The 27,700-nt window shown below is 34.3% G+C and overlaps 1 protein-coding gene across 1 annotated transcript; it reads left to right on the top strand.

The window, feature by feature from the left end:
* Positions 1-6,652: 6,652 nt before the first annotated feature.
* LOC128995330 (kelch domain-containing protein 4-like) lies at positions 6,653-27,172 on the top strand. The gene is made up of 10 exons (XM_054420316.1): positions 6,653-6,920; positions 11,844-12,014; positions 15,283-15,518; positions 16,252-16,418; positions 17,176-17,325; positions 18,879-19,100; positions 19,355-19,479; positions 20,338-20,578; positions 26,355-26,554; positions 27,076-27,172. Exons 1-9 carry the CDS (start codon positions 6,813-6,815, stop codon positions 26,498-26,500), a joined length of 1,566 nt encoding a protein of 521 aa, XP_054276291.1. The 5' UTR covers positions 6,653-6,812; the 3' UTR covers positions 26,501-26,554; positions 27,076-27,172.
* The last annotated feature ends 528 nt before the right edge of the window (positions 27,173-27,700 follow it).

Raw genomic sequence — 27,700 nt, 5'->3', positions numbered from 1 at the left:
GGCTATGACTGCAGCCATCAATTACGTTTTCTGCTAGGATGCTGGAAATTTACAATGCAAACAAGCTGCATGGTAATGTTTTTATCGTCCTAAGACGCTAAGCACGAGCCTAGGATATTTTTCACATTAATTACTTCAGGCTATACCTAGGGTTTGCGGCAATATCACTTAGATAAAATCCATTTGTGATTTGGCGGGAGTTGATCCCGCGATCCCGGCCAGATCACATAGTTTTATCTATGTGGCAACTAATACCAGCATTGACTTTGTCAATGATACCAGGGAAGGGAGTTAGTTAAATTAATTATCTATGCCCACTACCACCTTTAACTCCACTCCACTCAATTTTGTGGGCGCACCTAGTTATCATTCAACCATAGATAAAAACATAGACTAACCAGTTTTATCTTTGATAAATTACTATCTGATCTTTGATACTATTACTATTCAACCTCAACTCTTCTACTTCTAGAATTTCCGTTATCCCAGCAGAAAACAATGTTGTTAGGAATTCACTCACGCCTCTTTCACACGAAGCGGCGCGCGCCGTACGGCGTCCGCCGCGCGGCGCTGCGCCGGACAAGCGTGTCTCTTCACACTAGTACGGTTTCGTGCGGCGCGCGCCGTACGGCACTCCTAAATATTTATTATTTTTTGTTCAGTTGTGGCTTTTTAATGAATACTCCACTTAAAAGTTCAAATTAAATGAATAGGATAATTTTAAATATAATAAACTAGTGCACCTGTTGCTCGAATTTGAGCAATTGCAAAATATTAAAGGAGTTTTTTTACGAATAACTGTCACTATTTCCGTTGACGTGTGAGAGTCAACTCAAAAGATAATGTAACCAATCACTCCACTCCAGTTATCGAAACTGGAAACGAACTCACTCTGAAAACGAACGCTCACTCCACTCCATCTATCGAAACTGAAAACGAAAACTCTTGTGTGTATCATGTGTGTACTATGAACAGCTGTAATTAATACAAACTATTCGTCCGTTTAACTAAACAAAATCTTGTCTTCATAAGATATACATTGGGATTTTGATGGCCTGAGGGGCAAAGCCCGAGGACTTTTATTACAGGAATTGGTGAAAGGGGGCGTGTACACAACAAATACTTAATTTTGACACATCGTTTGTAAAAATCGGTTCATTATTAACGGAGGAGTAGTATTTCGTAGAAATCACCTTCACGTATTATATATAAGTATTCGTCATATCTAAAAATATTGTATTCTAGATATAAAAAAAAAAGTTTCATCTATCTATCTATCTATATATTAATAGGCAAGCATGTTTCTTTAAAACCTTTTTTCTCAGCTCGTGTGCATCGTAGGGAAAATCTACGCATACCGTTGGAAAGCTATTTTCCTGTAGGTGTGCAGAATCCCTTTATAAATTTAAATAGGCTCAAAGATAAGCACAAAAAATAAGTTTAAAAGTTGTAAAAAATTAACATGGATCTTATGCGTTGCTATGCTGGTTACGAAATAACAACGAAATATAAACAGAAAATCAAAACAAATGGAGGAAACTCCAATCACATGTTTTATTTACAGTGTGGGGTGAAAATAGTTAAGTGAGTACATTACATATTTTTGGTCGAGTTTCGACCACTGGACGACCTCTCGTCTATATATTAATAGGCAAGCATGTTTCTTTAAAACCTTTTTTCTCAGCTCGTGTTCATCGTAGGGAAAATCTACGCATACCGTTAGAAAACTATTTTCCTGTAGGTGTGCAGAATCCCTTTATAAATTTAAATAGGCTCAAAGATAAGCACAAAAAATGAGTTTAAAAATTTGAAAATATTAACATGGATCTCATGCGTTGCCATGCTGGTAACGAAAATAACAACGAAATATAAACAGAAAACCAAAACAAATGGAAGAAACCCAAATCACATGTTTTATTTACAGTGTGGGGTGAAAATACAGAAGTGAGTACATTACGTATTTTTGGTCGAGTTTCGACCACTGGACGACCTCTCGTACTTATTTAATACGCAAGCAGGTTTTTTGTGACAATTACTCCTCCGAAACTACTGAACCAATTAACATGTTTTTGGTGTCATTGGAAAGAGCGTAACGTGAAGTTGTGCAGGAAACTTTCTTTTTAAGGAAATAATTAGAGAGTGAGGCCCTGGGGCCCTTTAAAGTTTCGTATTTATCCATAAGATTAACATGGAAAACAAAATTTGTTATGGAACTCCAGCTGTTGTCAGAAATTAAAGAGTGAAATATTTATTGATGGTATCCATGGTAACAAAGAACAAACCCACAAAATTAAAAAATGTAAACAAGCAGAACTAACTGTCAAATTAATTTTGATTTCACAATTCCACACAGCTGGTTCAAACATATTAAATACTGCATGATTATTAGAACAGGAACGGTAGGGATCATAAACATTAATCAAATATGTCACTCGCCCGAATCATTTTTGTCTATGCCCGAATGTAAACATTTAACATTGATTAAATTGAACTGTCAAACTATGTTAATGTCATTAGTATGGAATTCTTTCAACATCATTTGTTGATCGAGTTAGTTTCAATATTTTTGAACTGCTGTAATAATATTTTTCAGGAAAAAATTGTTAGATAAATTCGTGGATACAAGTAATAATTTAGACGAGAGGTCGTCCAGTGGTCGAAACTCGACCAAAAATATGTAAATGTACTCACTTCTCTATTTTCACCCCACACTGTAAATAAAACATGTGATTGGAGTTTCTTCCATTTGTTTTGATTTCCTGTTTATATTCCGTTGTTATTTCGTCACCAGCATGGCAACGCATAAGATCCATGTTAATTTTTTGAAATCTTTAAACTCATTTTTTGTGCTTATCTTTGAGCCTATTTAAATTTATAAAGGGATTCTGCACACCTTCAGGAAAATAGCTTTCTAACGGTATGCATAGATTTTCCCTACGATGCACACGAGCTGAGAAAAAAGGTTTTAAAGAAACATGCTTGCCTATTAATATATAGATAGATTCTTCAATCTTTGCTGTTATTAAAATTGTGTATCTGCTGCAAACCTTCAGACTAAGCGAATTTCCATTTACCTGGCTTAATTAATACAAAGATTAATTATTCCCTTAAAATGGTCATTTTTCCTATTTATATAACATTAAGTTAATTTTAATATGAGTACGGTACTTAGGTTTGCTGCTACAGGGAAGATAGGTGTGTTTTTGTTGAAATGTTGATAGCTAAGTATGATTGTTATTGGTTTGCCAATCCTGTAATACTTTACAATTGCTCGAATTCGAGCAACATGTACACTAGTTACGTATAAATTACTAAATTATTAATTTAATACTAAATATTCTCCTCTAGTTATTAAAGGAAAATTTTTGTTTTAATACTTTAAGTTGGTCGATTTGCATGGGATTAACATAAAAATATATGTTTTGTAATAACTTTAAATATATTATTTTCCGATACAACGATATATAATTTCTTAATTAACTGTTGCACCCTCTTGGTCAGGTAGTTTGCCTAAAATGAGACATAGTAGGGGTTGGGCCGTGCGGCGCGCGCCGCACCGTGTGAAAGCTCCCATAAGAACCAATGCACCTTCACCGAGTTGTCCGGCGTGGACGCCGCGCGGCGCTGTCGTCTGGTTGAAGGTGCATCCGGCGGTAACGCCTCTTTCACACGAAGCGGCGCGCGCCGTACGGCGTCCGCCGCGCGGCGCTTCGCCGGACAAGCGTGTGTCTTCACACTAGTACGGTTTCGTGCGGCGCGTGCCGTACGGCACTCCTAAATATTTATTATTTTCTGTTCAGTTGTGGCTTTTAAATGAATACTCCACTTAAAAGTTCAAATTAAATGAATGGGCTAATTTTAAATATAATAAACTAGTGCACCTGTTGCTCGAATTTGAGCAATTGCAAAATATTAAAGGAGTTTTTTTTACGAATAACTGTCACTATTTCCGTTGACGTGTGAGAGTCAACTCAAAGATAATGTAACCAATCACTCCACTCCAGTTATCGAAACTGGAAACGAACTCACTCTGAAAACGAACGCTCACTCCACTCCATCTATCAACACTGAAAACGAAAACTCTTGTGTGTATCATGTGTGTACTATGAACAGCTGTAATTTATACAAATTATTCGTCCGTTTAACTAAACAAAATCTTGTCTTCATAAGATTTTTTTAACTTTATTTTATTTTACAATCTGTTCAGTACAACTGTGAACAATTAGTAAAAGGTATAATATAAGTAAATGACATGACCAAGAATCTCCCCAGTGAAAGATCTTGGAAAAATAAATAGTCATATCATGTAACTTAAACTATGCAAATCGGTATGGGAGTTCAAGAACTTTCACAATTTTTAGTCTGTTGGGAAATATATACATTGGGATTTTGATAGCCTGAGGGGCAAAGCCCGAGGACTTTAACTACAGGAATTGGTGAAAGGGGGCGTGTACACAACAAATACTTAATTTTGACACATCGTTTGTAAAAATCGGTTCATTATTAACGGAGGAGTAGTATTTCGTAGAAATCACCTTCACGTATTATATATAAATATTCGTCATATCTGAAAATATTGTATTCTATAAGTTAAAAAAAAATGTTTCATTACGTATAAATTACTAATTTAATTTTTTAATTAATTAATTTAATACTAAATATTCTCCTCTAGTTATTAAAGGACAATTTTTGTTTTAATACTTTAAGTTGGTCGATTTGCATGGGATTAACATAAAAATGTATTTTTTGTAAAACTTTAAATATATTATTTTCCGATACAACGATATATAATTTCTTAATTAACTGTTGCACCCTCTTGGTCAGGTAGTTTGCCTAAAATGAGGCAGCGTAGGGGTTGGGCCGTGCGGCGCGCGCCGCACCGTGTGAAAGCTCCCATAAGAACCAATGCACCTTCACCGAGTTGTCCGGCGTGGACGCCGCGCGGCGCTGTCGTCCGGCTCAAGGTGCATCCGGCGGTAACTCGCGCGCCGTGCGGCGAATTCGCCGCGCGGCGCGCGCCGGACATAGTGTGAAAGGACTCATATACTCCCATAGCCCTACGCCGGATCCGGCGGGCGCCGCACGGCGCGCGCCGCGTCGTGTGAAAGAGGCGTAACTCGCGCGCCGTGCGGCGAATTCGCCGCGCGCCGGACATAGTGTGAAAGGACTCATAAAATACTCCCATAGCCCTACGCCGGATCCATAGCGTCGTGTGAAAGAGGCGTCACAGTCCTGCCAATCGAAGTGTTAGTGAAGTATTATCATCGATCTCTATTATTATTACAGCTTTGAAAAAAAAAAATAGAGGTCCAAGCTGGAGAATTCTTTTTTTATTTATTTACCATACAAGTTCATCAAAGATAAATAAATATCCGAATTACGTACGGGCAACATTGCAGCTCCTTGGAAAACCCAATTGCCAAATATAGGTAAGAAAGAAAAGTTACTTTGGCCGAGTTTGTATATTAGTTTCTGCATGACAATTTATCTACATGGCTAAATAGGAAGGAGGATGCCTATTATAATATAACTCAACCCATAAAAATTCAATAATAACCGAGAAGATGTGATCCTAAGATACAATTTCACACCTATTGAAACAGATAGTCCTTCGAAATACTGATATGATTATTTCACTCGATTCTGAGAATTAGGAAAGTTGTCCAATTAATGCAAAGCCAAGCCGTTATTGTATAGGATTAACTGGTCAAACTGAGTGTAGTATTTACGCATGAAAATGTCTCCTAGAATGATGAGGTCGGAACCTGAGTTGCCCATGATACCGTTGAAACATTCAGACTTCACCATGCCATCTTCCTCCACGGTAATCTGCAGGGGAAAATATTAAGTCCTTTACTTCATGGTGGAAGGAAAAAACATTGGTGTGCTATTCCCGTTAAGGTCATCTGGCTAAAGACGTTAGAGTGTTTACAAAAAACATACTATGGGAAAGGTTTCTCATGTAACTTTTTAAAAGTAAGATGACAATTTTAACTGGTCTGTCAGTCAGTATTTGGTTATTTAAATTATTTAATGATGTTGAAATAATGGTTCATATTATTATTAACTAGTCTTTTCTAAATGGTGAAATAAAAAAAAATCATGAGACTCGCTTGGAACCATATTTTTAAACGAATTAATGTTGCTTTTATTTTATGTTTTTTACGAGCTGTATTACATAAATTTAAAAATAATTATAAATGTACTTTTTTATATAAGTATACCTAGTTAAATAGTTACTTACATGTTAAAGTTTTAAAATATGTTATTTTACAGCAAGGTGCCAACCAAACAGACGGTTTAAATAAACCATTGTTTTGTGTGTTTTGTTTTTTATTGTAAAAGATGTAAATAAGTTGTGAAGAATAAAGCACTTTTTTCTTTCTTTTCTTTCTTTCTTTCTTTCTAAATGGTGAAATAATGTTTGCAATAGCTGTTGTAATAATGGAGATCGATGAGTATTATAGCTCAGTGGTGAAGTGACCCTGGTATTCATTGGTATGGTTGGTACTACTAGTCTATGGTACTACTTGTACTTCTGCTTCAATCTTCGTTCATTTCATTTCTCAATTCTCAGCTCAGGTGTTTGTGTTTGTTTATCAAGACAAGTTGAGGTTGAGGTTAGGTTTGGTTGGCAAACACGTTGGTTTAATGTTTTCTTGGTTTTAAGGCCTACTATACTTACTTGGCTATGTTGTTAATGTATTGATGATTGTTGTAAATTGCGATATATTGCAGATTATTTCAATTCATAGTTGAGCTTAGTAACTCATATTGTTATTGTTCTTACAAGCTTTTTAAGTGTTGTTGCTATGGGAAAGAAAGACAAGAAAAAGGGTAAAGGTGCCGAAAAAACTGCAGCAAAAACTGATAAAAAGCTCTCTCAAAAGATGAAGAAAGAATTAGCAGTAAAAGGAGAAGTAAGCCTGTTTCGGTACTTAAAAATACATTATTTAGGGTAACTTAGAATTCCATATCTGTTGGCACAAACAACTGAATGAAAATATCAGGTATTCGATCAATATATATTATTTATTATTATTTATTTCCAAAAAATACAAATTTACAACACATACAATTCCAAGCCACAAAAGCCAATATGGCTTGTCTGCAGCAATTATTCTAATTTTGTTATTTCACAGTGTTTTTTTACAATCAGTCTTTGTTACACAATCAGTCTTTTGTTTCCCTTGTTTTTCTGTAAGAATTCAATAATATGCCAAACCAATCATAGAATTTAAAGTTGTCAGATTTTAACAATTATTAATAAACAATGAATTAAGTAACAGTAATAAACGAATTTAAAACTATTAAAAAAGTAACAATAATAAACATTTGAAACATTGAACAGTGAATAATCTATTAAAAAAGTAACAATAATAAACATTTGGAACAGTGAACAACAATGATAAAATATGAAACACAGTTATCTTTAACTCAGATCTAGATATAAATTCTTTAACTTCTTCTTTAAAACTCCACAGTAACATATATTCCTCAGCTGTACTGGTAAACTGTTTAACAAGAATGGAACTAAATATTCCCTTGTTCTTTTAGAATATTTATTTGTTGTTCTAGGCACAATAAAGAACATTTGCCTTGAGTTGTAACTATGAACATTAAGGTTTTTGAACTCATCTGAAAAATAATAATCTGTTGTAATTAAAAACTTAAACAGCCCATCAACTGGCAAAACGTTGACCAATTGATAACCTAGCATGGGATTTTCAACCAGATCAGCAGAATCAAGCTTAGTCATTGTTTTGATTATCCTGCTTTGCACGGTTTTTAGTTGCATTATGGCTGTGTTTGATGCTGCTCCCCATGACCTTACACCATATCTAAGCAATGATTCACACAGACTTGAGTAAATCAATTTCATTGTTTTTAGTGGCAGGTATTGTCTTATATGGTAAAACTTAAATAAGCATAATCTTAATTTATCAGTTAGTTGTTTCAAGTGCAAGTCCCATTTCATGTTATGGTCAATTATGATTCCCAGATATTTATAACTTAAAACATACTCCAAATTCATACACTGACACATATTTTCATAGCTCTTCCGATGCAGACAATCGTGTGAATGAAATTTTACTGCTAGCTCTGTGCATTGGTACGAAGGTGAATGAATATGCATAATCTTTGATTTACTGCCATTTATAATCAATCCATTGTCATGGCACCACATTGTCAGCTTCAAAAAATCTGCTTCAATCTTAGTTTTTGCCACGTTTATATTTTTATCGGATATGGCAAGGGCTGTATCATCTGCGTACATAAAGGTTCTACAGAATTGTATAGCATCTGGCATCTCATTAACATAAATTAGGTACATCAAAGGCCCTAATATACTTCCTTGCGGTACACCGTATTCTAGTTCTTTTTCTTCACTAAATTTATCGTTTAATCTTACTTTAATTTTTCTGTTTTTCAAATAGTTTATAAACCAGTCTTTACATGGACCTCTAATTCCTGCTTTTTCTAAAGCCACTGCAATTTTTTTGTGTTCTAGGGTATCAAAAGCTTTACTAAAATCAATAAAAATCACCAATACTTGCTTTCCCTGGCCCAATTGACTGTTTACATAGTCTGAAAATTCTAACAACAGCTCATTTGTCCCTCGTTTTCTTTGATATGCATATTGACTTTCATGTATCACTCCATTATCTTCTAGATGTTTTATTAGTTTATTTGCAACATACCTTTCTAATATCTTACCAAGGGAGGGGAGGATCGATATAGGACGATAATTTGAATAGTCATCATGTCTCTTTGATTTATAGATTGGTCTTATAACTGCAATCTTAAGCATGTCTGGAAAGTTTGAATTTCTAATGGAAGTATTTATCAATAAAACAATAGAATCAATTAAAACATCCGAATTATTTTGTATGTCAATCATTCTAATATTATCGTGGCCGGGTCCTTTTTTTCTCATTCTCTGCAGTAAACTCACAACTTCATTTCTCTTAATTTTAGGTATATACAATGATGCTATGCACTCATTTTGTCCTAAGGTATCTAGTGTTTTATGCTGACAGTTATGTATTATTGAATATATGCCTCTAGTAAATTGATCTGCAAATGCATTACATATTTCAAGTTCTGTTTTATGCTTTCCTAGATATTTAACTATACTTTCATCAATATTATCCACTTTGCCCCTACCTAAAATTGAGTTTATCTGACTCCAGGTTTCCTTAATATTATTTTGATTATTGTAAAATAAACTGTAGAAGTGTCTTTGTTTTGCTTTTTTGATTTCTTTGTCCACCTTATTCCTTGCTACCCTATATTTTTCTTTATAATTATTATTGTTTGGATTTGTTTTGTACAATTTAAATAATTTATCACGCTCTTTAATCTGTTTTACTATTTTAAAAGACATCCATGGTTTTTTAGGAGATTTAACTGGTTTTGATTCAATAATTTTACTAATGTCATAGGCTTCATTAAAGTTATATCATTTGGTTAATTAGGTAAGGTTAGGTTAACCGTACCTAACTAACCAAACAATATATCAAATAATCAATATATCGATCAAACTGAAGTAATAAACTTTAAAAAATCGTACCGGTAGTTAATTCAGTTTTTTGTGACAGCAGAACTATTTTTGCACCATTGTTTTCAGGTAAAAATCTAGTTTTTTAATAAATTACTATAATACTCTTGGTCACCCTCATCGCAATAATTTCTATGAAGTATAATAATTATATAAATATAATAATACAATAGTTAGCATAAGTATATATATATATATTTATTTAGATAAATATACTAGGATAGTTTAACTGCAGCCAGGGGGGTTGGTGAGCGAAATAATGTTCAATCGGTTCCCAGAAAGAGGCGCGTGAGATACGGTTACTTTTGAAACTGCCGGCCGGCAATAACACATATTTTACTATATAACTACCTACCTAAATCCCCTTGGAGGAAATATTTTAATCTGAAATGGTGACCATACGAATGTAGGTATTTTAAACCAAGTATGAATGGAGATGAGTGCAGGATGAGTGGCACCAACTTTGTAGTCTTGTTAGGGCCGCTTTCCCCAAATCAAGTTTAACTTAATCTCGGTTAACTTTAATCTGTGGGTTAAACTTAGGATGGCTTTCCCCACTATTTTGTCATGAAAGTTTAGTTTAACCTAGCTTTTCTTTGCAAGCAACAATGTTGGCAACACTGTTATGCAATTTTGTCTGCAATATGCTGTTTAAGTTCCCACTATGACATATCTGTCATTAATTTTCTAGTGTTTTGGTTATTTGTATTAGGTTTCGTGTCATTGTCTCCAATTGTTGACATTGAAAAGAAACATTTTTATTTGCAGGCTAATAAATTGTACTGATGCTAATTTATAAGCATTTCATTTATTGTGTTTATTTAAGCTCAAACTTAATTAAACAGTAGGCCTACTGTATGCATCAAAAATCAAATAAAAGCATTTACAATCATGGGAAAATAAAATGTTGGGAAAGATGCAAAATTAATGTTTGTGGATTAAAAACTAGAGCCTATCCTTTGTAATGGCAGGCCTAGGCTACTCAGCATTAGACACGTTCGATGTTTCTAAACTAAATTTAGTTTTAGGCGTACTGCAGTAGTTGTTAATTTACACATGATAATAATAGACTAGTGGTTAGGCCCGAATGTTTAATATTTACTTTTGTGTAATGTAAGACTCGTGTTAAAATAAAATCAAACCAAAAGGCTTCTTATGAGCAAACTTTCCAACCACTGTTGCGTTGCTGTGGACAAGGTAACCTATCGATTGTACACAACTACGTACGATACTACCTACCGAAAATATAATAATTTAGGCCTACTCTACGCATTTAAAAACCTTATAACCATTACTGTATATCTGTAGCCTTATATCTTTAAATTTGAAATAGTCATGAATTAATTGTCTACATAGGTTCTGGTTTGTTATTTCTTAATTTATTTCCAGTTCAATTTATTTTAGGTTATGTTTAACAAATGTCAAACAAGGATATATTTGCCATTGCCGTCTGCCGAACGTAACAAGTCAGCCAAGAGCCAATCAAAATCAAGCTATTATTCTTCTCTCCTGGGTTAACCCACGGATCGCCAGTTAAACCAGCCTCACCCCTAGGGTTAACTTAAACCTAGTTTAAACGGAGAAATTATTTTGGGGAAAGTGAATCTAAGGTTAAACTAGAGTTTAAACCACGATCAGAGTTAAACTTGATTTGGGGAAAGCGGCCCTTAGTGACTCAGACCGACATGATCCTTAGACAACAGCTGTTAATTAATATCCCGAACACCTATTGGCAACTAAGGGACCAGTGGCAGTCCCAGGGGGGGAATGGGAGGGATGTACCACCCCCAAAATATTTTTTATTTTATTAGCTAACATAAATACTATTAGCTTGAGCATATTTTAGAGCTCAAATACATATAAAAATAAACCCTCCAGATCCCCCGGTGGTCATCCCCCCCCCCCCCCCCCGAAATGAAATCTTTGCCTTGTAATTAACGAATTGGTCTAATAATCATGATAGTTCTGCGGATCATCGTAGTACTCACTAGTGCGGTAGTTAATCCACACCAGGGAGTAAGCTTATCGCATCCACAGTGTTAAAAAACTCCATTGTGACATCTATTAGGACCACTGAGGTCATAGTATTATTATGTAGAGTATGATCATCTAAGTTACTTGTCCAATCAAACACCGGTCACCTAGTGTAAATGAACGTTTTAAGTTAAACAACTTATTTTCTTGTTTTGATAGGCCTAAAGCATGTGACTAAGCCAAGGCTATATATTATCTTTAGGCTTAGTAATAATCTGTATTGCATTGGCACTTCTTTCTGTTACAGGATGAGATAGATAAAATTATTGCTCAAATTAATGAAGAAGAACGGAAACAAAAAGAAGTTGTCATAAAATCAGTCTCATCTCCTTCTTGTAGATCAAATTTTTCATTTACTGCACACCCTGAAAAAGATGAACTCATATTGTTTGGTGGTGAATATTTCAATGGTCAAAAGGTAAGCGTTGTAAACAATTTCCAAACGACCTTCTCTCTTAGTTAACATACTGAACTTAGTAGAAATTACTTGTGTTTCTGATGAATACACGAGCACTGTTTTAAATTGGTAAGAATTCAACCGGGTACTCAGTGTACATTGAAGAATCTCGAGTAGGCCTGATACATTAACGTAACCAATGATCTTTAACTGTGTTGTCGCTAAAAGGATGTCCTATCGGTCATTGTGTAGCCTACTTAAAAAATCACATGATTCAATTTATTAGTAAAAAACACACATGCTCCAAACAGGAAAAAGGTAGCAGCAATTAGATCTTTTTATTATATATTTTATATGTTCTACAAAATGAAAGTGAGATCCCATGCGTGAATAGCTCATTTTAATTGTGTTCAAAAACTTTCCAAAGATTAAGTTAGTTAGGCCACCTGGTTTGCTGTTGTAAGATAAATAAAGCCACAGTACTACTTTACAATAACTTAATGTTTTAATTTAATATCTACATGATGAAGAGTTGTAGCGGTTAAGCTCCACTAGATAATATACCTACCTCGATCACGTTACAATTATCAAAAAGTAGCCTGTTCAAAATCCATTTTCCTACAGTCACCTGACAAAGTGGGCTTTCTAGCACTGATCATAGGCCTAGTATAGAAAGTTGCTAATTGCTGCTTTTACTTACTTTTGATGCACTCCTTTTTTTGTCGCACACCAATATTCTAACCAAACAACACAATACAGCGTGCTTTTATTATGCTCCCTGTATAATAATCCGTGTATGCTTGGAAATAGGTTGGCAACACTTAAAGATACTAAGATTGATCAGCCGTTGCAGTGTTTCCCATTTCGTTGAACACTTGGATTTAACCTAACCTAAAACGTGTTGTTTAGTGTTTGTAGGAAAAATATAATGTGAAACACGAGTGTAAATTGCCTTTGCTGTACTTGAGAAACTTTCCTCACTCGCCTGCTGCTTGTGTGTAAACATTTCTCTCATCTGCAGCTAAGTGCTACTTGGCACACTAGTTACACAAATAACTATTTCATTAACTGTTTTATCTCTTGTTTACATTCTGAATGTGGTTAAACATTCAGCTGAACGATCAGCCGTGTTGAAATACAATTCACATTTGAAAAAGAAAGTTATAAAAAAAGTACAACAGCATCACTGAATCTTGTGAAAGCAAGCGCTAGAAATACACGCAAGAGGGGCAAGGCCCTAAAGGAAATTACCTTTTTAGAATTAGGCCTACAATTCATCGTTCCACTAATCACAAGCTTGAAAATTAATAACACCTAAATCGTAAATATTGATGAAATAGGACAGCTAGTGAAGCAATGTAACAGAGAAAAGATTGTATTAAGTACCTAGTCCTGTATGGATATATGTATAACGGACGTTCGGCTACATGACACTGGGTTTAGAGTTGAAAATTTACTAAGGAAATAATATGCAGTCAGCCAATAGTTTGTACTAGGGGAAACCCGTCGAAATCGACGGTTACTTTCAAGGCTTACGTTAATTCATCTAACTGCGATAAATTGGGTGAAATATACATATTTTGAGCATTTAGCATTGTTTAAAGGGTAGTAAGTGTGAAAACAATAATGATTTTAATTGCGTTAGTTGCCAAATTTGGTTGATCATTCAATGATTAAAATATTTCCCATACCGTACGTCATTTGACTCATCGGAGTTATTATTAGTATGTTATATGATATCTCTTCCTTTGGAAGAACCTTTAAATAGTATTAAAATCGTATTGGTGGGTCTTTTGTAGTTAAACACTTCTGAGATTTCATCAGTGTAATATGATTTTATTTGAAAAGAAAATATTTTTTGGGAAGAAATGTTCTAACTTCAAAGGGAGGTATGTCCGTTACAGTGTAAGTTTGATTTTTCCTTTGTCACGTCGCGTCAGTTCATATCGTACTTCTGTGCCAATGAATGAACCCTCTAGCATAGTTATGAGAAATTTATTGTGGGGTTACTGTTAAAGCTGGAATTCCTTGACATGGGGGATGTCAGTTAGTTGTCTCAGCCTTATCAATAACATAAAGTTGTCAATATAATCTCTCTACGGAATGATAGGTGTAGTGGAATACTTGAAGTGAAGTTGGCTTTTATTCTTAAACTGTTAGGGACCTCCTAGTTTATATGGTCTTGCGGCTTCATTGGCAACAAATAATGCAAATGACATAGCAATGGGACATTTCCAAAAAGAAAAAATACTGTAAATTGGCTGTTGCGTATATATTGACGTTTACATATTGTAAATCAACGTATCTTATAAAGGATTACGAGGTCTAGTTTAAAAGGAATATGACCTTTCTGTCATGACAGTAGCTGCTAAAATAGTATTTTCTCTTTGTACCATATTTTACAGCCAAAATGTCGTGTTATTTTCAATAATGTTACCAACCCAGTGCGCCAAAGTCCGTAATATAGGCAGGTGCAAATAATTTGTCAAGATGGGTACCATTTTAGGCAATGTTTCTATGTTTGGATTTTATTAGACACGATAAGAGCAGATATTTCTACAGGAATATTTGATATGTGTATAATAATATGACAAAATTTAGGCAAAAGTGGTGAAAAAGGCAGACACCAACCCGTACAATAGATATAAGATAGTTCAATAAGAAATAATTTAAGAATTTCTGTGATCAAAGGATTTTCCACTGATTTTGTAATAGAACGTTATATTGCAAAACATGACATGATAAAGAGGAAAATTAATTTTAAAATCAGAAAATAACATTGCAAATACTTATTTGGTACAATTCAGTAACCCAATAAATATGTGTGGTTTGAAATACAATTTAAAAATGAACAGCTGTTTTATTAAAAAGTATTATTCACATGGCCAAAATGTAAACAACTCTGTGGAGGGATCTTTAAAGGCTTCTGGGGCAGAGCCCTAAGGGATTTTGCTTAGTTTTTCTTTTGATATCTCATCTACAGACCAAGACCTTTCTTTGGACACCTCTACCAAGTTTCTACGCCCAGCCGTTCTCTCAAATTAGTGGGGACAAAGTTTCCAATTAAATATTTAAATTCCCCCATGTTAATCTTATGGGAGAAAATCCAACTTTGATGGCCTGTGGGGCAAAGCCCGAGGATTTTTATTACATGAATTGGTGAAAGGGGGCGTCTACACAAAAAATACTTTATTTTGACACGTCGTTTGTAAAAATCCGTCCATTATTAACGGAGGAGTAGTGTTTTCAAGAAATCGCCTTCACGTATTATATATAAGGATTGTTTCAGACTTTCGTGTACAACGAGATGTTCATTTACAATATCAACCGAGGAGATTGGACGATGCTGAAGGCCCCGGCTGGCCCCCCGCCACGATGTTCACACCAAGCAGTGGCTCTGCCTATTGGTGGAGGACAGTTGTGGGTGTACGGCGGAGAGTTCGCCAGTCCTACACAATCACAGTTCTACCACTACCGTGATCTCTGGGTGTTCCACTTCGCCACTCATCTCTGGGAGCAGGTCAAGTGAGTGTAGGGTTGGTTATGGATTTTTAAAAAAACTTTCTTAAAAAAAAAATTGTATTTTTGTATTATGCGGAGGCCACCTTTATACAGCGCGCTGCGTGGCGTTTATGTTAGGATGGGTTATCATACATTTTTTATGACTCATCTGGTATCGTTAAATTCATAACGAAACGAGAAAAGTCCTACAAAAAAATATTTTGTAGGAGGCGCTGTAAAATAAGTGGCCTGTGTATAATACGGAGGTACTCAAAAAACTTTCTTTTTAGGCTGCTTCTTTAGCTGATTTTTAGTGATTTGCCTATGACTTATGTTTCAACCCACATAAATTGTGTTTGGAAACTTGCTTGGAATAGCTGGGAAAGTCTATACAATTTAGAATTTTTGTTTACTTTTTACAGAGTTTAGAGACTAGTTAACCCTTATCCAATCATTGGTTAAATTATCTCTTACGCACCAGTCTTGTAGACCAACTCTCATTAAATTTAAAAAATACACTTAAGCAGGAATGCCATTTGAGTAAAAGTAAGTTATCAAGTTTGCACAAGAAATATCAGAACTGTCAACCTCATTGTTTTAAATTCACCTTATTTTTTATTTAGTTAATTAATTATAGGCCTATGCCTACATCTTTAAGTGCCTAAGTAAAATTAAAATCTAGACACAAGAAATGTTATTCTCTTTATCGATCATTTTTAAATTTATATAAATTGGTATAAACTTAAGAATATTTCAGTGCGCCTGGTGCTCCTTCTTCTCGAAGTGGTCATCGTATGATCTGTGTCAAGAAACAGCTGTTTGTGTTTGGCGGTTTCCATGACAACCTCAGGGAATACAAGTACTTCAACGATGTCTACAGTTTCAACTTGGAGACACGTACATGGACGAAAATAGAACCTGTTGGTATGTTCTTTATCTCTTTTCTAGTTTTATAACTAAACAAAGTCTTACAGCTAATACATATAAGGTTTTTGTCAATAAAATAGAACTGAAATGAGGTTCAGTTGTTGGCTTAGGATAGTGTTAGTAGACTTCTCATTCGGTTGTAAAAAAATACAGTAACAAAAAGCAATAACATCACCAGTTAAGACTGTTTTCTCTCCAATATTATGTCGATATCTCTTGTGCCATCGAGAGAGACATGTAACCATAAATAAAATCTGTAAAATACTGTAGGCTACCTATTCGATCAGTGGTAGTCCAAATGGCAAGTAATACTTAGGCTACTTTCTCTGTATTATTTGATCAGTGGTCATCATCCGAATGTTTATCCTTTGTACTGTGTTTAGGTTGTATATTGGCAAGATTTTAACCATACCCTATGCTATGATTCTTTGTTTTTTTTTACATTTACGTTGCTATTTTGTAGCCATCATGGCAACCACTAAAAGCCAATGTTAAAATTTAAAAACTTTGAGTTACTTTTAAATTATATAGGCATTATCAAAATTTGAAATTGTTTCTTCTTAAACCTTCCAAATATTTGTCAAACAACCTTGGTAAGTTTGGCTAAAATATGTTCAGTTGTTATTGTGTGATAGTGTTAGAAAGATTCCATTGAAGCCGATCCTAAAGAGCTTTGCCTCACTCCGCTCAATTATATTTTTTTTCTTTATTTAAAGCTATGGAAAAATCTCCAAAACTTACAAAATGTTATCAGGCACACCTCCTGCGCCAAGATCTGCTTGTCAAATGGTGGCGACTCCTGATGGCAAAATCCTAGTCTTTGGAGGCTACAGCAAAGTGAGAGTTAAGAAAGATGAAGATAAAGGAACAATTCACATGGATGCCTTCTTATTGGGACCTGACAGTGAGTACGCTTTGTTTTCTGCAAAATAATCAGTTATTGTAGTGTATCATATCATCGTATATCATATGAATTCAACTATGTAGTAGATGTATATGAAATGTGATAAAAGGGTTGTATCCTTTAACACGTTCGCTGCGGACCATCAAATGGCAGGCCTAGCCCCAGTGCTGCGCAGCCCGCAGTGTCGAACAAACCTGATTGCCGGGTGATTAACTTTAAAATTTCGGGCTGACGAATAGCAAATAACGTGCAGTGATGTCCTGCTTTATGAGAATCGACGTAATTCCCTTAAACACTCACAGATAGCAGCACTGCTTGGAACGAAGCCGGCCCCATTGTATTGCCAATTGTAGGGAGAAAGACGGGACAAGTTGATTTTTAAACTTGCCAGACAGGAATTTTACTGGGAAATTTACTACCAACCTACACTACAAGAAAAATCAAGTCACACACTACACGCTAACGTGGTATAGGTCTGCCTTCTACCGATGCTAGAAAAAAAAAAGATATAGGAAAGGCATTGCCGAGCGTTCCCGATCGGGCACGCACGCACTCTACGGGCACCCGAACACTGTACCCATTCGGGATTGGCCGAATACAACGTGTTAATGTAAATATATTGAATGAAGTAAATATAGTTTGGTGTAAACTACAACATATACTTGATACTATTTAGTAATCTAAGGCCCTTTTTGACGCCATTTTCATTGTTGACTAGGTCTATTGTAACTTTCTTATTTAATGACCAATAAAGATTTATAATTTTTATGATTTATGATTTGATTAGGATTTCTTGATAAATGGATTGTTCATGAAAGAGTGTTTTAAGTTAGCCTAATTATGCGGTTTGGAATATTAATATTATGACCTTAAGCCACATTATACAACATTTTGTGTTTCCTGAAACTGTTGTCACTTGGAAGTGGCAACGTTGTTCAGCGTAGGTATTTAAATACCCCCGCCGCAGCAAACCTGCAGACTATGCGAATTTCCATTTGCCTAATTGGATTTACATTTAATATGTCTCCTTAAAAATATCACATGTATTTCGTATTTAAATAGCATTAGTTACTTAGGTTTGCTGTAACAGGGAGGGTAAAAAAGTTTTCTTTTGTGTTAATAGTTTTTTATGAAATAAATTAATTTTCCAAATTTGATCAAAATATGTTCATAAACAAGCAAACTACAACAGTTTACTTATCCTACATAAGAATAACATCGGAATTTGAAAGCGATGGCATGATTTATTTGCTAGAAACTGTGTTTATTGTATTGAAATGTAAAATTGATCGACATGTACATGCCGATCTAATTTACCGATACTTGTTTTGGTAAATTAGACCTTAGCCTTTTATTTAAGTGTTGTGTAACCTTAACATGTCATTCAGTTAAGTTATTATATTATTTTTATCACTTAAAATGCTAAAAAACAGCCCTCTCTTTCATTTGAAATTTTCAGTTTTATGAAACGACTTCCCCCCTTACTTTGTTTGTGAGGGATCCTACTGTAGTTCTAACTTATATTTTCTATACTCACCCTATTGTGTTTCCAGAACATGACTCGACTGGACAGAAGTGGAAATGGAGTCAAGTGAAGCTTGGTGGAGCGAAGTACTCCCCTCGTTGTGGAGTAGCCCTAACTGGAGCACCAGGCGGTAAAGCTTACACGTTCGGAGGTGTGTTTGACGTTGAAAACGATGAAGACGACGACATCGATAGTGAATTCTACAATGATCTACACTGTCTAGACTTGGAGAAACTTGTCTTCAGGACAGGTAAAGTAATGGTTTCATGTTTCTAGTTTATAGGATACCAAGATTTTTTCATCAACTATATTGTTTTGTGGTTAATGATGTAGAGACTTAAATACCAAACAATAATATAATTTTGTAGTCCCTACCTACTATTTTTACAGTATATTTGAGTTGTGATTTAGTGACAGTTTTAAACTAATGTGACCACTTTTAGTGGATTATAATATATGCTAATCCCGTGGTAAAGTAACATTTTTTGCTAAAAAAAATTCTAGTGGCCTTGTCTGGTAAGAAAGAAGGCTCCAAACCAAAGAGAAGGCGGAGAAAAGAGAACGACAAAGAGGAAGAAGAAGACGAGGATGGTTCTGAAGGAGAAATGGAAATTGAAGATAAACCAGTTGTAAGTTTCGCCTTTATGTTTATATAAAATATAAAGGTACTTTGGTGTTACACGGAGGCCACCCTTATACAGCGTGCTGTGGTGGTTGGGTTAGGTTCTATCATATATAGAAAGTATGATTCATCGGGTATTGTTCGATTCATAACGAAACAAGGAAAGTCCTATAACGCAACCTAACATAACAGCACGCTGTAAAATATGTGGCCTCCCTATAATACCCAAACCCAAGTACCAATTTAAATACAGTAATCATCCATGAAGTAAATAAAAACTGCATGTCCTTAAATTTAAGAAGGGTGTCTACCAGTCGGGAATCCTAGGAAAGTCGGGGATTTACAAAGGTCGTGAAAAAGTATTGAGTTCCGGCCGTAGTCAGGAATGATCTAACTCTCAAAAGTCAAAATTTAACCAAAAAGTTAATGAAAACTGTAAAATTCAGTACAACACAAGTAAAAGAATAAATTAATTTTCCTGTTTTAGGCTAAAATATTTAAAAATTCAACAAATTGGAAATGACCGTAACAGTCAGTAACGTGTCATAGTGGTGGTGTGGAGGGGTTTTGGCTGTTGCCATGGAACAGAGTTGCGACGCCTGCTGACCACCTGCGCTGTATTGTTTCCGAGAATAGAATCAGTTATAAGTTTTCAGCTGTCTGCACTTGTGTCCATTTTGCAGTTACACCAATAAACTATTCATAATGCTAGCGCTGCAGCATTATCACGTAGATAACAGCCATTGGTGATTGGTTGTATTTGAACCAGGGAACTCGTGGACACAAGCACCACGCTCTACAACTATTCCTAAAATGTGTGGCCTAAAACTTACCAAAAGCTTGAATGTGTCTTATCCTCGGATAGGAAACACCAGAAGTGCAGAAGGTGTCAGACGACGGAGTGTTCACTATGACAGTTGGTCCAGCCTTGACCTCCAGTGATGCCAACACATCAGCTGTTGCAGAAAGCAGTGGTGCCACCCCGACACACCCTCGACCTCGAATGAACTGTGGTCTGGCAGTCAAACATGGCACCCTGTATATGTACGGAGGACTGTTTGAACAGGGAGAGCGAACTTTCACCCTCAGTGACCTTCATGCTTTAGGTAAGAGTATTTTTTTTCAGGTAACAGTAATTTTTAAGTTTTTAGCGAATTTCCCATTACAATATTTCAATATTAGTTTAACAATATTTGTCAGTTAACAGTCAGATTCCTTAGCTTTTCATTAATATTGGTGAAATAATGTAATGGTAATATTATTATTTTTGCCACTTATTACTTCTTCGTCAAGGACATTTAAGCTGGATTGCTGTTAATAAGAAGACACTTAAAGTTATTTCACTCACTCGCTCTAACAGTTCGATCGACGTTACAAAAATATAATTGTATTCACAGGGATCTATTACAGAGGTACTATTATTTTGTGATGCTCACTGTTATGTTGGAAGATTCAATCAGCGGGATAGTTGTTATATTCCTTTTTGTAAACAAACAGTTCTGATGACGGTTCAGATGAAGTGTCACCTACATTTCAGTAATAGTATTATTTATCTTACGTTAAATAATTCACACATATAATTAATTTACATCAGTGCACTTTGTCATTGAATAAATCCAACGTCCAACAAATAAAATGATGGTGGAATAATTTAACACAAAACCCTCTCTTAAAATACTAGGAGGTTAAGAACTGGAATTGACAGGCATAGCAGCTTACCATTTTCAAAGTTACTTTAAAGTGGGTTTAAACTTATTTTACTATAAATAAATAATAAAAGTGCTTCTTAATAGTGCTCAAAAGTTTTTTATACAGATAAATTTTAAAAAATAGTGTTTAATACCTGTTAAAAAACTGTTTTAAGGTACTGGTCAAAGTTAACCTATATTGTGCTTTAAAACATTATGGAAAACAACTTGTTTATTGAGTAAAAGCGTCAAAAAGCATTTAGAGTGAAGAAATTATAAAACCACAATTCTATTAAAGGACTTGTATAAAACAACAATGATACAGAACAGGCAAGTAACATATGAATTCAACTAGAAGCATAGTGGACTTACCATTGCATTTTATACACAATTAACTAAAAGAAGTTTTTCTGGTAATAAACAACAATATGAACATCACAAATAGGTAAACTGAAATAAACTGCAATAGGTATCAGAGATAACCACACAACTGCCTAGGTGGTGTATCATAAACTGATAAGCCTCTAGCGCTCAGCCTAGGTCAAAGGCCCAGAACTTTATCAGTGATAAGACACTGGTTCTCTTTTGAATCATAGTGGTAATAATAGTATATCCTTTTTAAAACACATAGCCAAAATAATTTATTTATCCGATTATCAGTATAATTTATTAAATTTATTCATTAAAAAAAATGGTAAATAAAAAACAATATCCCTGTGGAAATTGTCGTAAGAATGTTGGGAAGTGTAAAGCTTTGTTATGTAAAGGAATTTGTTGTAAATGGTTCCACTTTAAATGTACTACACTTACAGTAGATGAATTTAATAAAATATCTACTGGTCATAAAAAATGGGTATGTGAACCATGCAAGTCCCATGATGTCACTTTAGGAATTGATCAAGAAACAGACGAGTTAAACGCAGATATAAGTCAAGAATTGGAAACTCAAATTGAAATTATTAAAACGTTGAATGAGGATCTAAATCAGGCAAATAAGGAAATACAGGAACTAAAGTCTCAAAAGGCAGCGCTTGAAAATCTAGTGTTAAAAAAAGAAGAGGCCATTATAACACTGGAGGAAAAAATCAAGGATTTGAATACTATTATTAGGAAACCAGTTTGGCCAGCATTAAAAAACAATAATAATGTTTCTAAATCAAAACAGATTTTTCCAGTAAGTCAATCTACACCTAGAAGTATAAATAAGCCAAATGTCCTAGCTCAACCATCAGTTAGTTTTACAAGTAACTCAATTGTACATGAAGATATCGAAACCCAAAATCGCTTTGCAAGTCTTGCCATGGAAGATGAGGCTATTAAAGATGCTGCAAATACTACAAATCTCAAAAAGCACTCTACTAAAAAAATACTTGTTTGCGCTGACAGCCATGGGAGAGATTTAGCATGGCACTTAAAAAAATCCCAAAAGCTGTATGAAACACTAGGATTTATTAGACCAGGTGGTCGAACAAATCAAATTTTAAATACAAATAATATTGAGGGTGAACATCTTAGAAAAGAAGATGCTCTAGTGATCATTTGTGGTACAAACGATGTGGCTAGAAATGAAGCAGATGAATGTGTTGAGGGTATATCGACTTTCTTGGACAAATGGAAACAACAAACTGTGTGTATTGTGGATTTGCCAATGAGATATGACTTGCCAAATTGGTCATGCGTGAATAATGAATTACGAAAAACCAACCTACGGCTCAAAGAACTTTGTCAAAAACACAACAATGTATTTTTTGTGGAAGCTAGCAAAGCGGAAAGACATTTGCATACACGCCAAGGTCTCCATCTCAACAACAAGGGAAAGAAATGGCTTGCGGATAGGATAGCTGAGGCGGTTGCTGCTAAGGAGTACGACCGTCCAGTGAGTAGGCCTACACACGATGAACAACCTCCCCCACCAGGCACTGAGTCTCAATCGGGAAACGTCTCTCCACCAACGCAAGGCAACGTACCCTAGGTCTATCTAATGAATGTCTTAGTATTTATCATTGTAATGTTCAATCTATTAGAAATAAGTTAAACTTAATTGATGCCTTTTTGACAAATCTTAACTGTGATATTTTAACTATTAATGAACATTGGATGTTCGAAGAAGAATTTGCTTTTTACATTCCTTACGGGTATAACTTAGGTAGTATTTGTGGTAGAAATAATTCTCATACAAGAGGTGGTGGAAGTGCTATATATTATAAGAGAGGCATTGAGGCTCAAGCGTTAGATGTAACACAGTTTTACCAGGACAATATTTTTGAGGTAACTGCAATTAATTTGCCAGGAATTAATGTCATTATATCCACCTTGTACAGAACTCCAGATTCAAATATCAACCAGTTTCTTAAAATACTAGACACTTTTTTATTACACTTAAATACAAAATATGTTGGTTCAAGATATATTATAACTGCAGATTTTAACATTAATATATTAATCAAATCAAAAGAAAGAGATTTCTTCCAAAATGTATTACGATCCCATAACATTTACTGGTTAAATGAAAATCCAACTAGGGATGATAAGTGTTTAGATAATATAATAACCAACATTGATAGAAAGAAAGTAAATTGTTCTGTAATTGAACCACACTTATCAGATCATGCAGGAGTGTTTGCAAAATTTAATGAAATGAATGTCAACAGGACAAAGTCCAATAATATCACAACTAAAACAATAAGGGATACAACTCCTAGAGCACTCTCTAACTTAAGGAATGAACTGTCACAAATTAATTGGATGCAATTAGCACAGTTTAACAATGTAGATGAAGCGTTTAACCATTTTAATTTATTATTGACAAATTCTTTAAATGAAAGCTGTAGGTTTAAGGAAGTTAAAATAAACAATCATGGCAAGCCCAAGTTGAAGTGGTATACACCAGAGTTACAGAGGTTTAAGATATATGTCACAACTTTTTATGACAGGTATAGAAGTTCTATGGGTACAACAAACGAAGGAGTCCATAAACTAGATTATTTGAAATTAAAGAAAATGTATAAAAAAAGGATTAGTTATTTTAAGAAAATTGCAAATGATAGGTATATTGAAAATTCTTCAAACAAATGTAAGGCAGCATGGAGTTTGATAAAAGCTGAATCAAATTGCAGAAAAAATAACCAAGATGTAGTTTTAGACTCAAATACTTTAAATGCTTATTTTGTTAATGTAGTCAATGAATTAAATAAATGCAATGTTAGTGATATGTCTAGTAGTCGTGCAGTAGAATTAGTTAATAATTTTGTCTCAAATAGAAACTTAGGCAATGAGTTTTTCAAGTGGCAAAAAATCAATACTGTTGATGTAATAAGGTGTGTAACTAGCTTAAGTTCCTCACGAAGTGAAGATTATTATGGTTTTTCTAATAGGGTTATCAAAGAAATTATTAATGAAATAGTAGAGCCATTAACATTTCTCTTCAATAAAATGATGGATCAGGGTATATACCCTAAAAAACTTAAACTTTGTAAAGTAATGCCAATTTATAAAAAAGGTGAGAAACAAAACCCATCCAGTTACCGGCCAATCTCTCTTGTACCCATACTAAGTAAGATCTTTGAAACCTGCATTAAAGCACAGCTCAATACATATTTTATCAATAATGATCTATTTTGTGATGAACAGTTTGGTTTTATGCAAGGTAGAAGTACATGCAAATCAGTAGAAAGTATTGTCAGTAAACTTTTAATGAACTTTGAAAATAAACTTCTTTCGTCCGCAGTACTAATTGATTTAACAAAAGCTTTTGACTGTATGCAACATGAGCTTCTTATTAAGAAACTGTACAGCTATGGTATAAGGGACCAAGAGTTGAATTTGTTAGCTTCTTATTTAAGTGACAGAGAGCAAATGGTAATCCAGGGCAAAGACAAATCTAGCTTTAAGAAAATTGAAAATGGTGTACCCCAGGGGTCAGTGCTTGGGCCACTACTATTTATCATTGCAGTTAATGATTTCTCTTTCAATATTCCTTGTACCTCTGTTCTTTATGCAGATGATACAACACTCCTAAACAGCCATAAAGATGTAAAGGAACTTAAAAAAATTGAGGGTCAGGCTTTACAAGTTGCACAAGAATGGTTCCAATCCAATCATTTAATTGTAAATAACCAGAAAACTGAAAATATAATTTTTACTCTTAACTACTCTATTTATAAGGATATTAAATCTGTGAAGTTGCTAGGCATATATTTAGACAGCAGATTAAGTTGGGATAGTCACTTAGAGCAATTGTGTAAGAAACTGGCCAGAGTGGTTTGTCTTCTCAGAAAACTAAGACACTGTGTTACTGCAGATATGCTGATTACTGCATACTATGCTTTTTTTCATTCCCATCTACGATATGGTATAACCTTATGGGGCAACTCTTGCAGTGCACAGACTGCTCTTGGATGGCAAAAAAAGGCACTGAGAGCAATCAAGAATAAACCACAAAGACAGTCTTGTAAACCAATATTCAAAGAATTACAAATAATGACTTTGCCTAATCTATATATTTACTGTTCTCTAATAGATGTTAAGGAGTCTTTGAAAAATTTTACAACTAGAAACGAAACTCATCAGTACTATACTAGGAATAACTATCAATTAGATTTAGCTTTTGTAAGATTGGAAAAAACAAAGAGCAGCCACATATGTATGAAGATACAACTATTCAATAAATTGCCAAAAAAGGCATGGATTGTACCCTTTAAACAATTTGTTTCTATTATAAAACAATGGCTTAAGGAAAATGTTTTTTATTCCATAGACGATTATCTGGCCTGTGATATTAGTTCCCTATGTTTTTAGAACATCAATGTTAATATTAATATATTTAATTGTTATTATATTTAAAGATTTTATTGTTATTATATTTACAGATTTTATTTTTGATCATTGACATGTAAATTGTTAATTTATTTATTTTAGAGTTAATTATGTTTAACTGTTATTTTTTAAAGAGTGATTGCTACTCACTTGGTGCATTCTTGCTGTTAGGCCTACTCTAACAGGAAATTAACTGTATGTATTATTAGAAAAAAAAAGAAAAAAAAAACTTTGACGATGTCTATTGTAATACTTGTATTGCTTAATGACAAATAAAGATCTTGAATTTTGAATCTTGAATATGGGTTACTTAGTTATACGACCTGTCAATCAAACAAATGTATAAATCTATCTGTAAAATTGTATATCTTCCCCTCAGATCTGCACAAGCTAGATGAGTGGAGGACACTAGTTACATGTGACGTTGCTTCTCAAGAGTGGCTCGCCTCATCTTCAGAGTCGGAGGAGAGTTGCAGCGACGACGACGATGACAGTGAAGAAGATGAGGAGATGGATACAGACTGAGTGATAACATACGTGCTCCATAGCATGTATTGTCTGTGTATACAAGAGTACAAGGTAAACGAGGAATTTTTTAAAGAAGTCAATGAGTGTGGCTCTAAGATGTTAAAAAAAATAATAAGATTGTTATAGATGTTATCTTAGTGTCAAGTTTTTTTGGTGGCCACATTAATGTCAACTCTGAAGATCACTCCATTTTGAACTTAATCTGACATTTCTCATCAAGATACTCTCTGAAGATTCAAGTCCTGCATCCAAACCAAACAATAAATCAGTGTTATGTTTTGTGTTCTTTTATTGTGTATCTGTTAGCCTCTGGACTCTTTAATTTTCTCAGGTAGGCTAGCTGAGTTCTATTTTTTGAATTCCTTGCTAGCCAATTTTAGACAATCTTTTTCTGAGTTCTCTTCACAACACTATCCTACAACTGACGATTTTTACTGTAGACTTAAACGTTGCACGAATATTTAAATCAATAATTTTATGTTCTTACATGTTTGCAGACTTTGTCGTCAACATAAAAGCATCAAATAGGAAATGACTTATAATCTCGTTTAATTTACCTTTATTTTTTTTAGAACAATGGGAGAGCCAACACAAGAATGGTACCACCTGGAAATTATATCTTTTATACATTAATTTGTTTTGTAAATAAAACTTTCATTTTCCTCATGATATTTACTTTTTCCTTTTACTCTGTTAAAATAGGACTTTTTCATGAAACTCAAACTATTTACATTGTACCTTTGATGGGGAAGATTGTATACCTAATCAATAATCATTATTTTCTCTGTCACAATTAACATTTGATTTTTTAGTATGTTTGCTCCAAAACAACGTATATACACTATCTTACCTCAGCATATCGAATTCTTCCCAACAATAAAAGAGTAAATATATACTAACTTTTATCTGGATGAACAGTAGGCCTATAAACAACTTTTTTGTATTTAAATTATATAATAAGTATACAATATAGAAAAAGAACTATCACATGGTAAAAGGTAAATGACAAAGTAGTCCAGGATTTAAAAAATATAATTTATAAAATAAAAATGCCAATATCGAGACAACCTTAAAATAGAGGATTTCTTGATATGGCTCAGGTACGATGTGACACTTGGTTCAACAGAAATTATCAAACTAAATGCATAATACTTATACATGCAGTAAAAACTTACTCTTAAATTAAAATGCCAAATT

This window comes from Macrosteles quadrilineatus, unplaced genomic scaffold, assembly GCF_028750875.1.
Source record: "Macrosteles quadrilineatus isolate MER2022 unplaced genomic scaffold, UCM_ALF_1.0 Scaffold_5__1_contigs__length_97177068, whole genome shotgun sequence".
NCBI lineage: Eukaryota > Metazoa > Arthropoda > Insecta > Hemiptera > Cicadellidae > Macrosteles > Macrosteles quadrilineatus.
The sequence above is the reverse complement of the archived record's forward strand: the minus strand, read 5'-3'. Positions and strand labels throughout refer to the sequence as shown.

Coding starts and splice junctions, on each gene's coding strand:
- LOC128995330 (XM_054420316.1), top strand. CDS start 6,813: ATGGGAAAGAAAGACAAGAAAAAGGGTAAAGGTGCCGAAAAAACTGCA. Junction 12,015..15,282: donor AATATTTCAATGGTCAAAAG/GTAAGCGTTGTA, acceptor GGATTGTTTCAG/ACTTTCGTGTACAACGAGAT. Junction 16,419..17,175: donor GACGAAAATAGAACCTGTTG/GTATGTTCTTTA, acceptor AAATGTTATCAG/GCACACCTCCTGCGCCAAGA.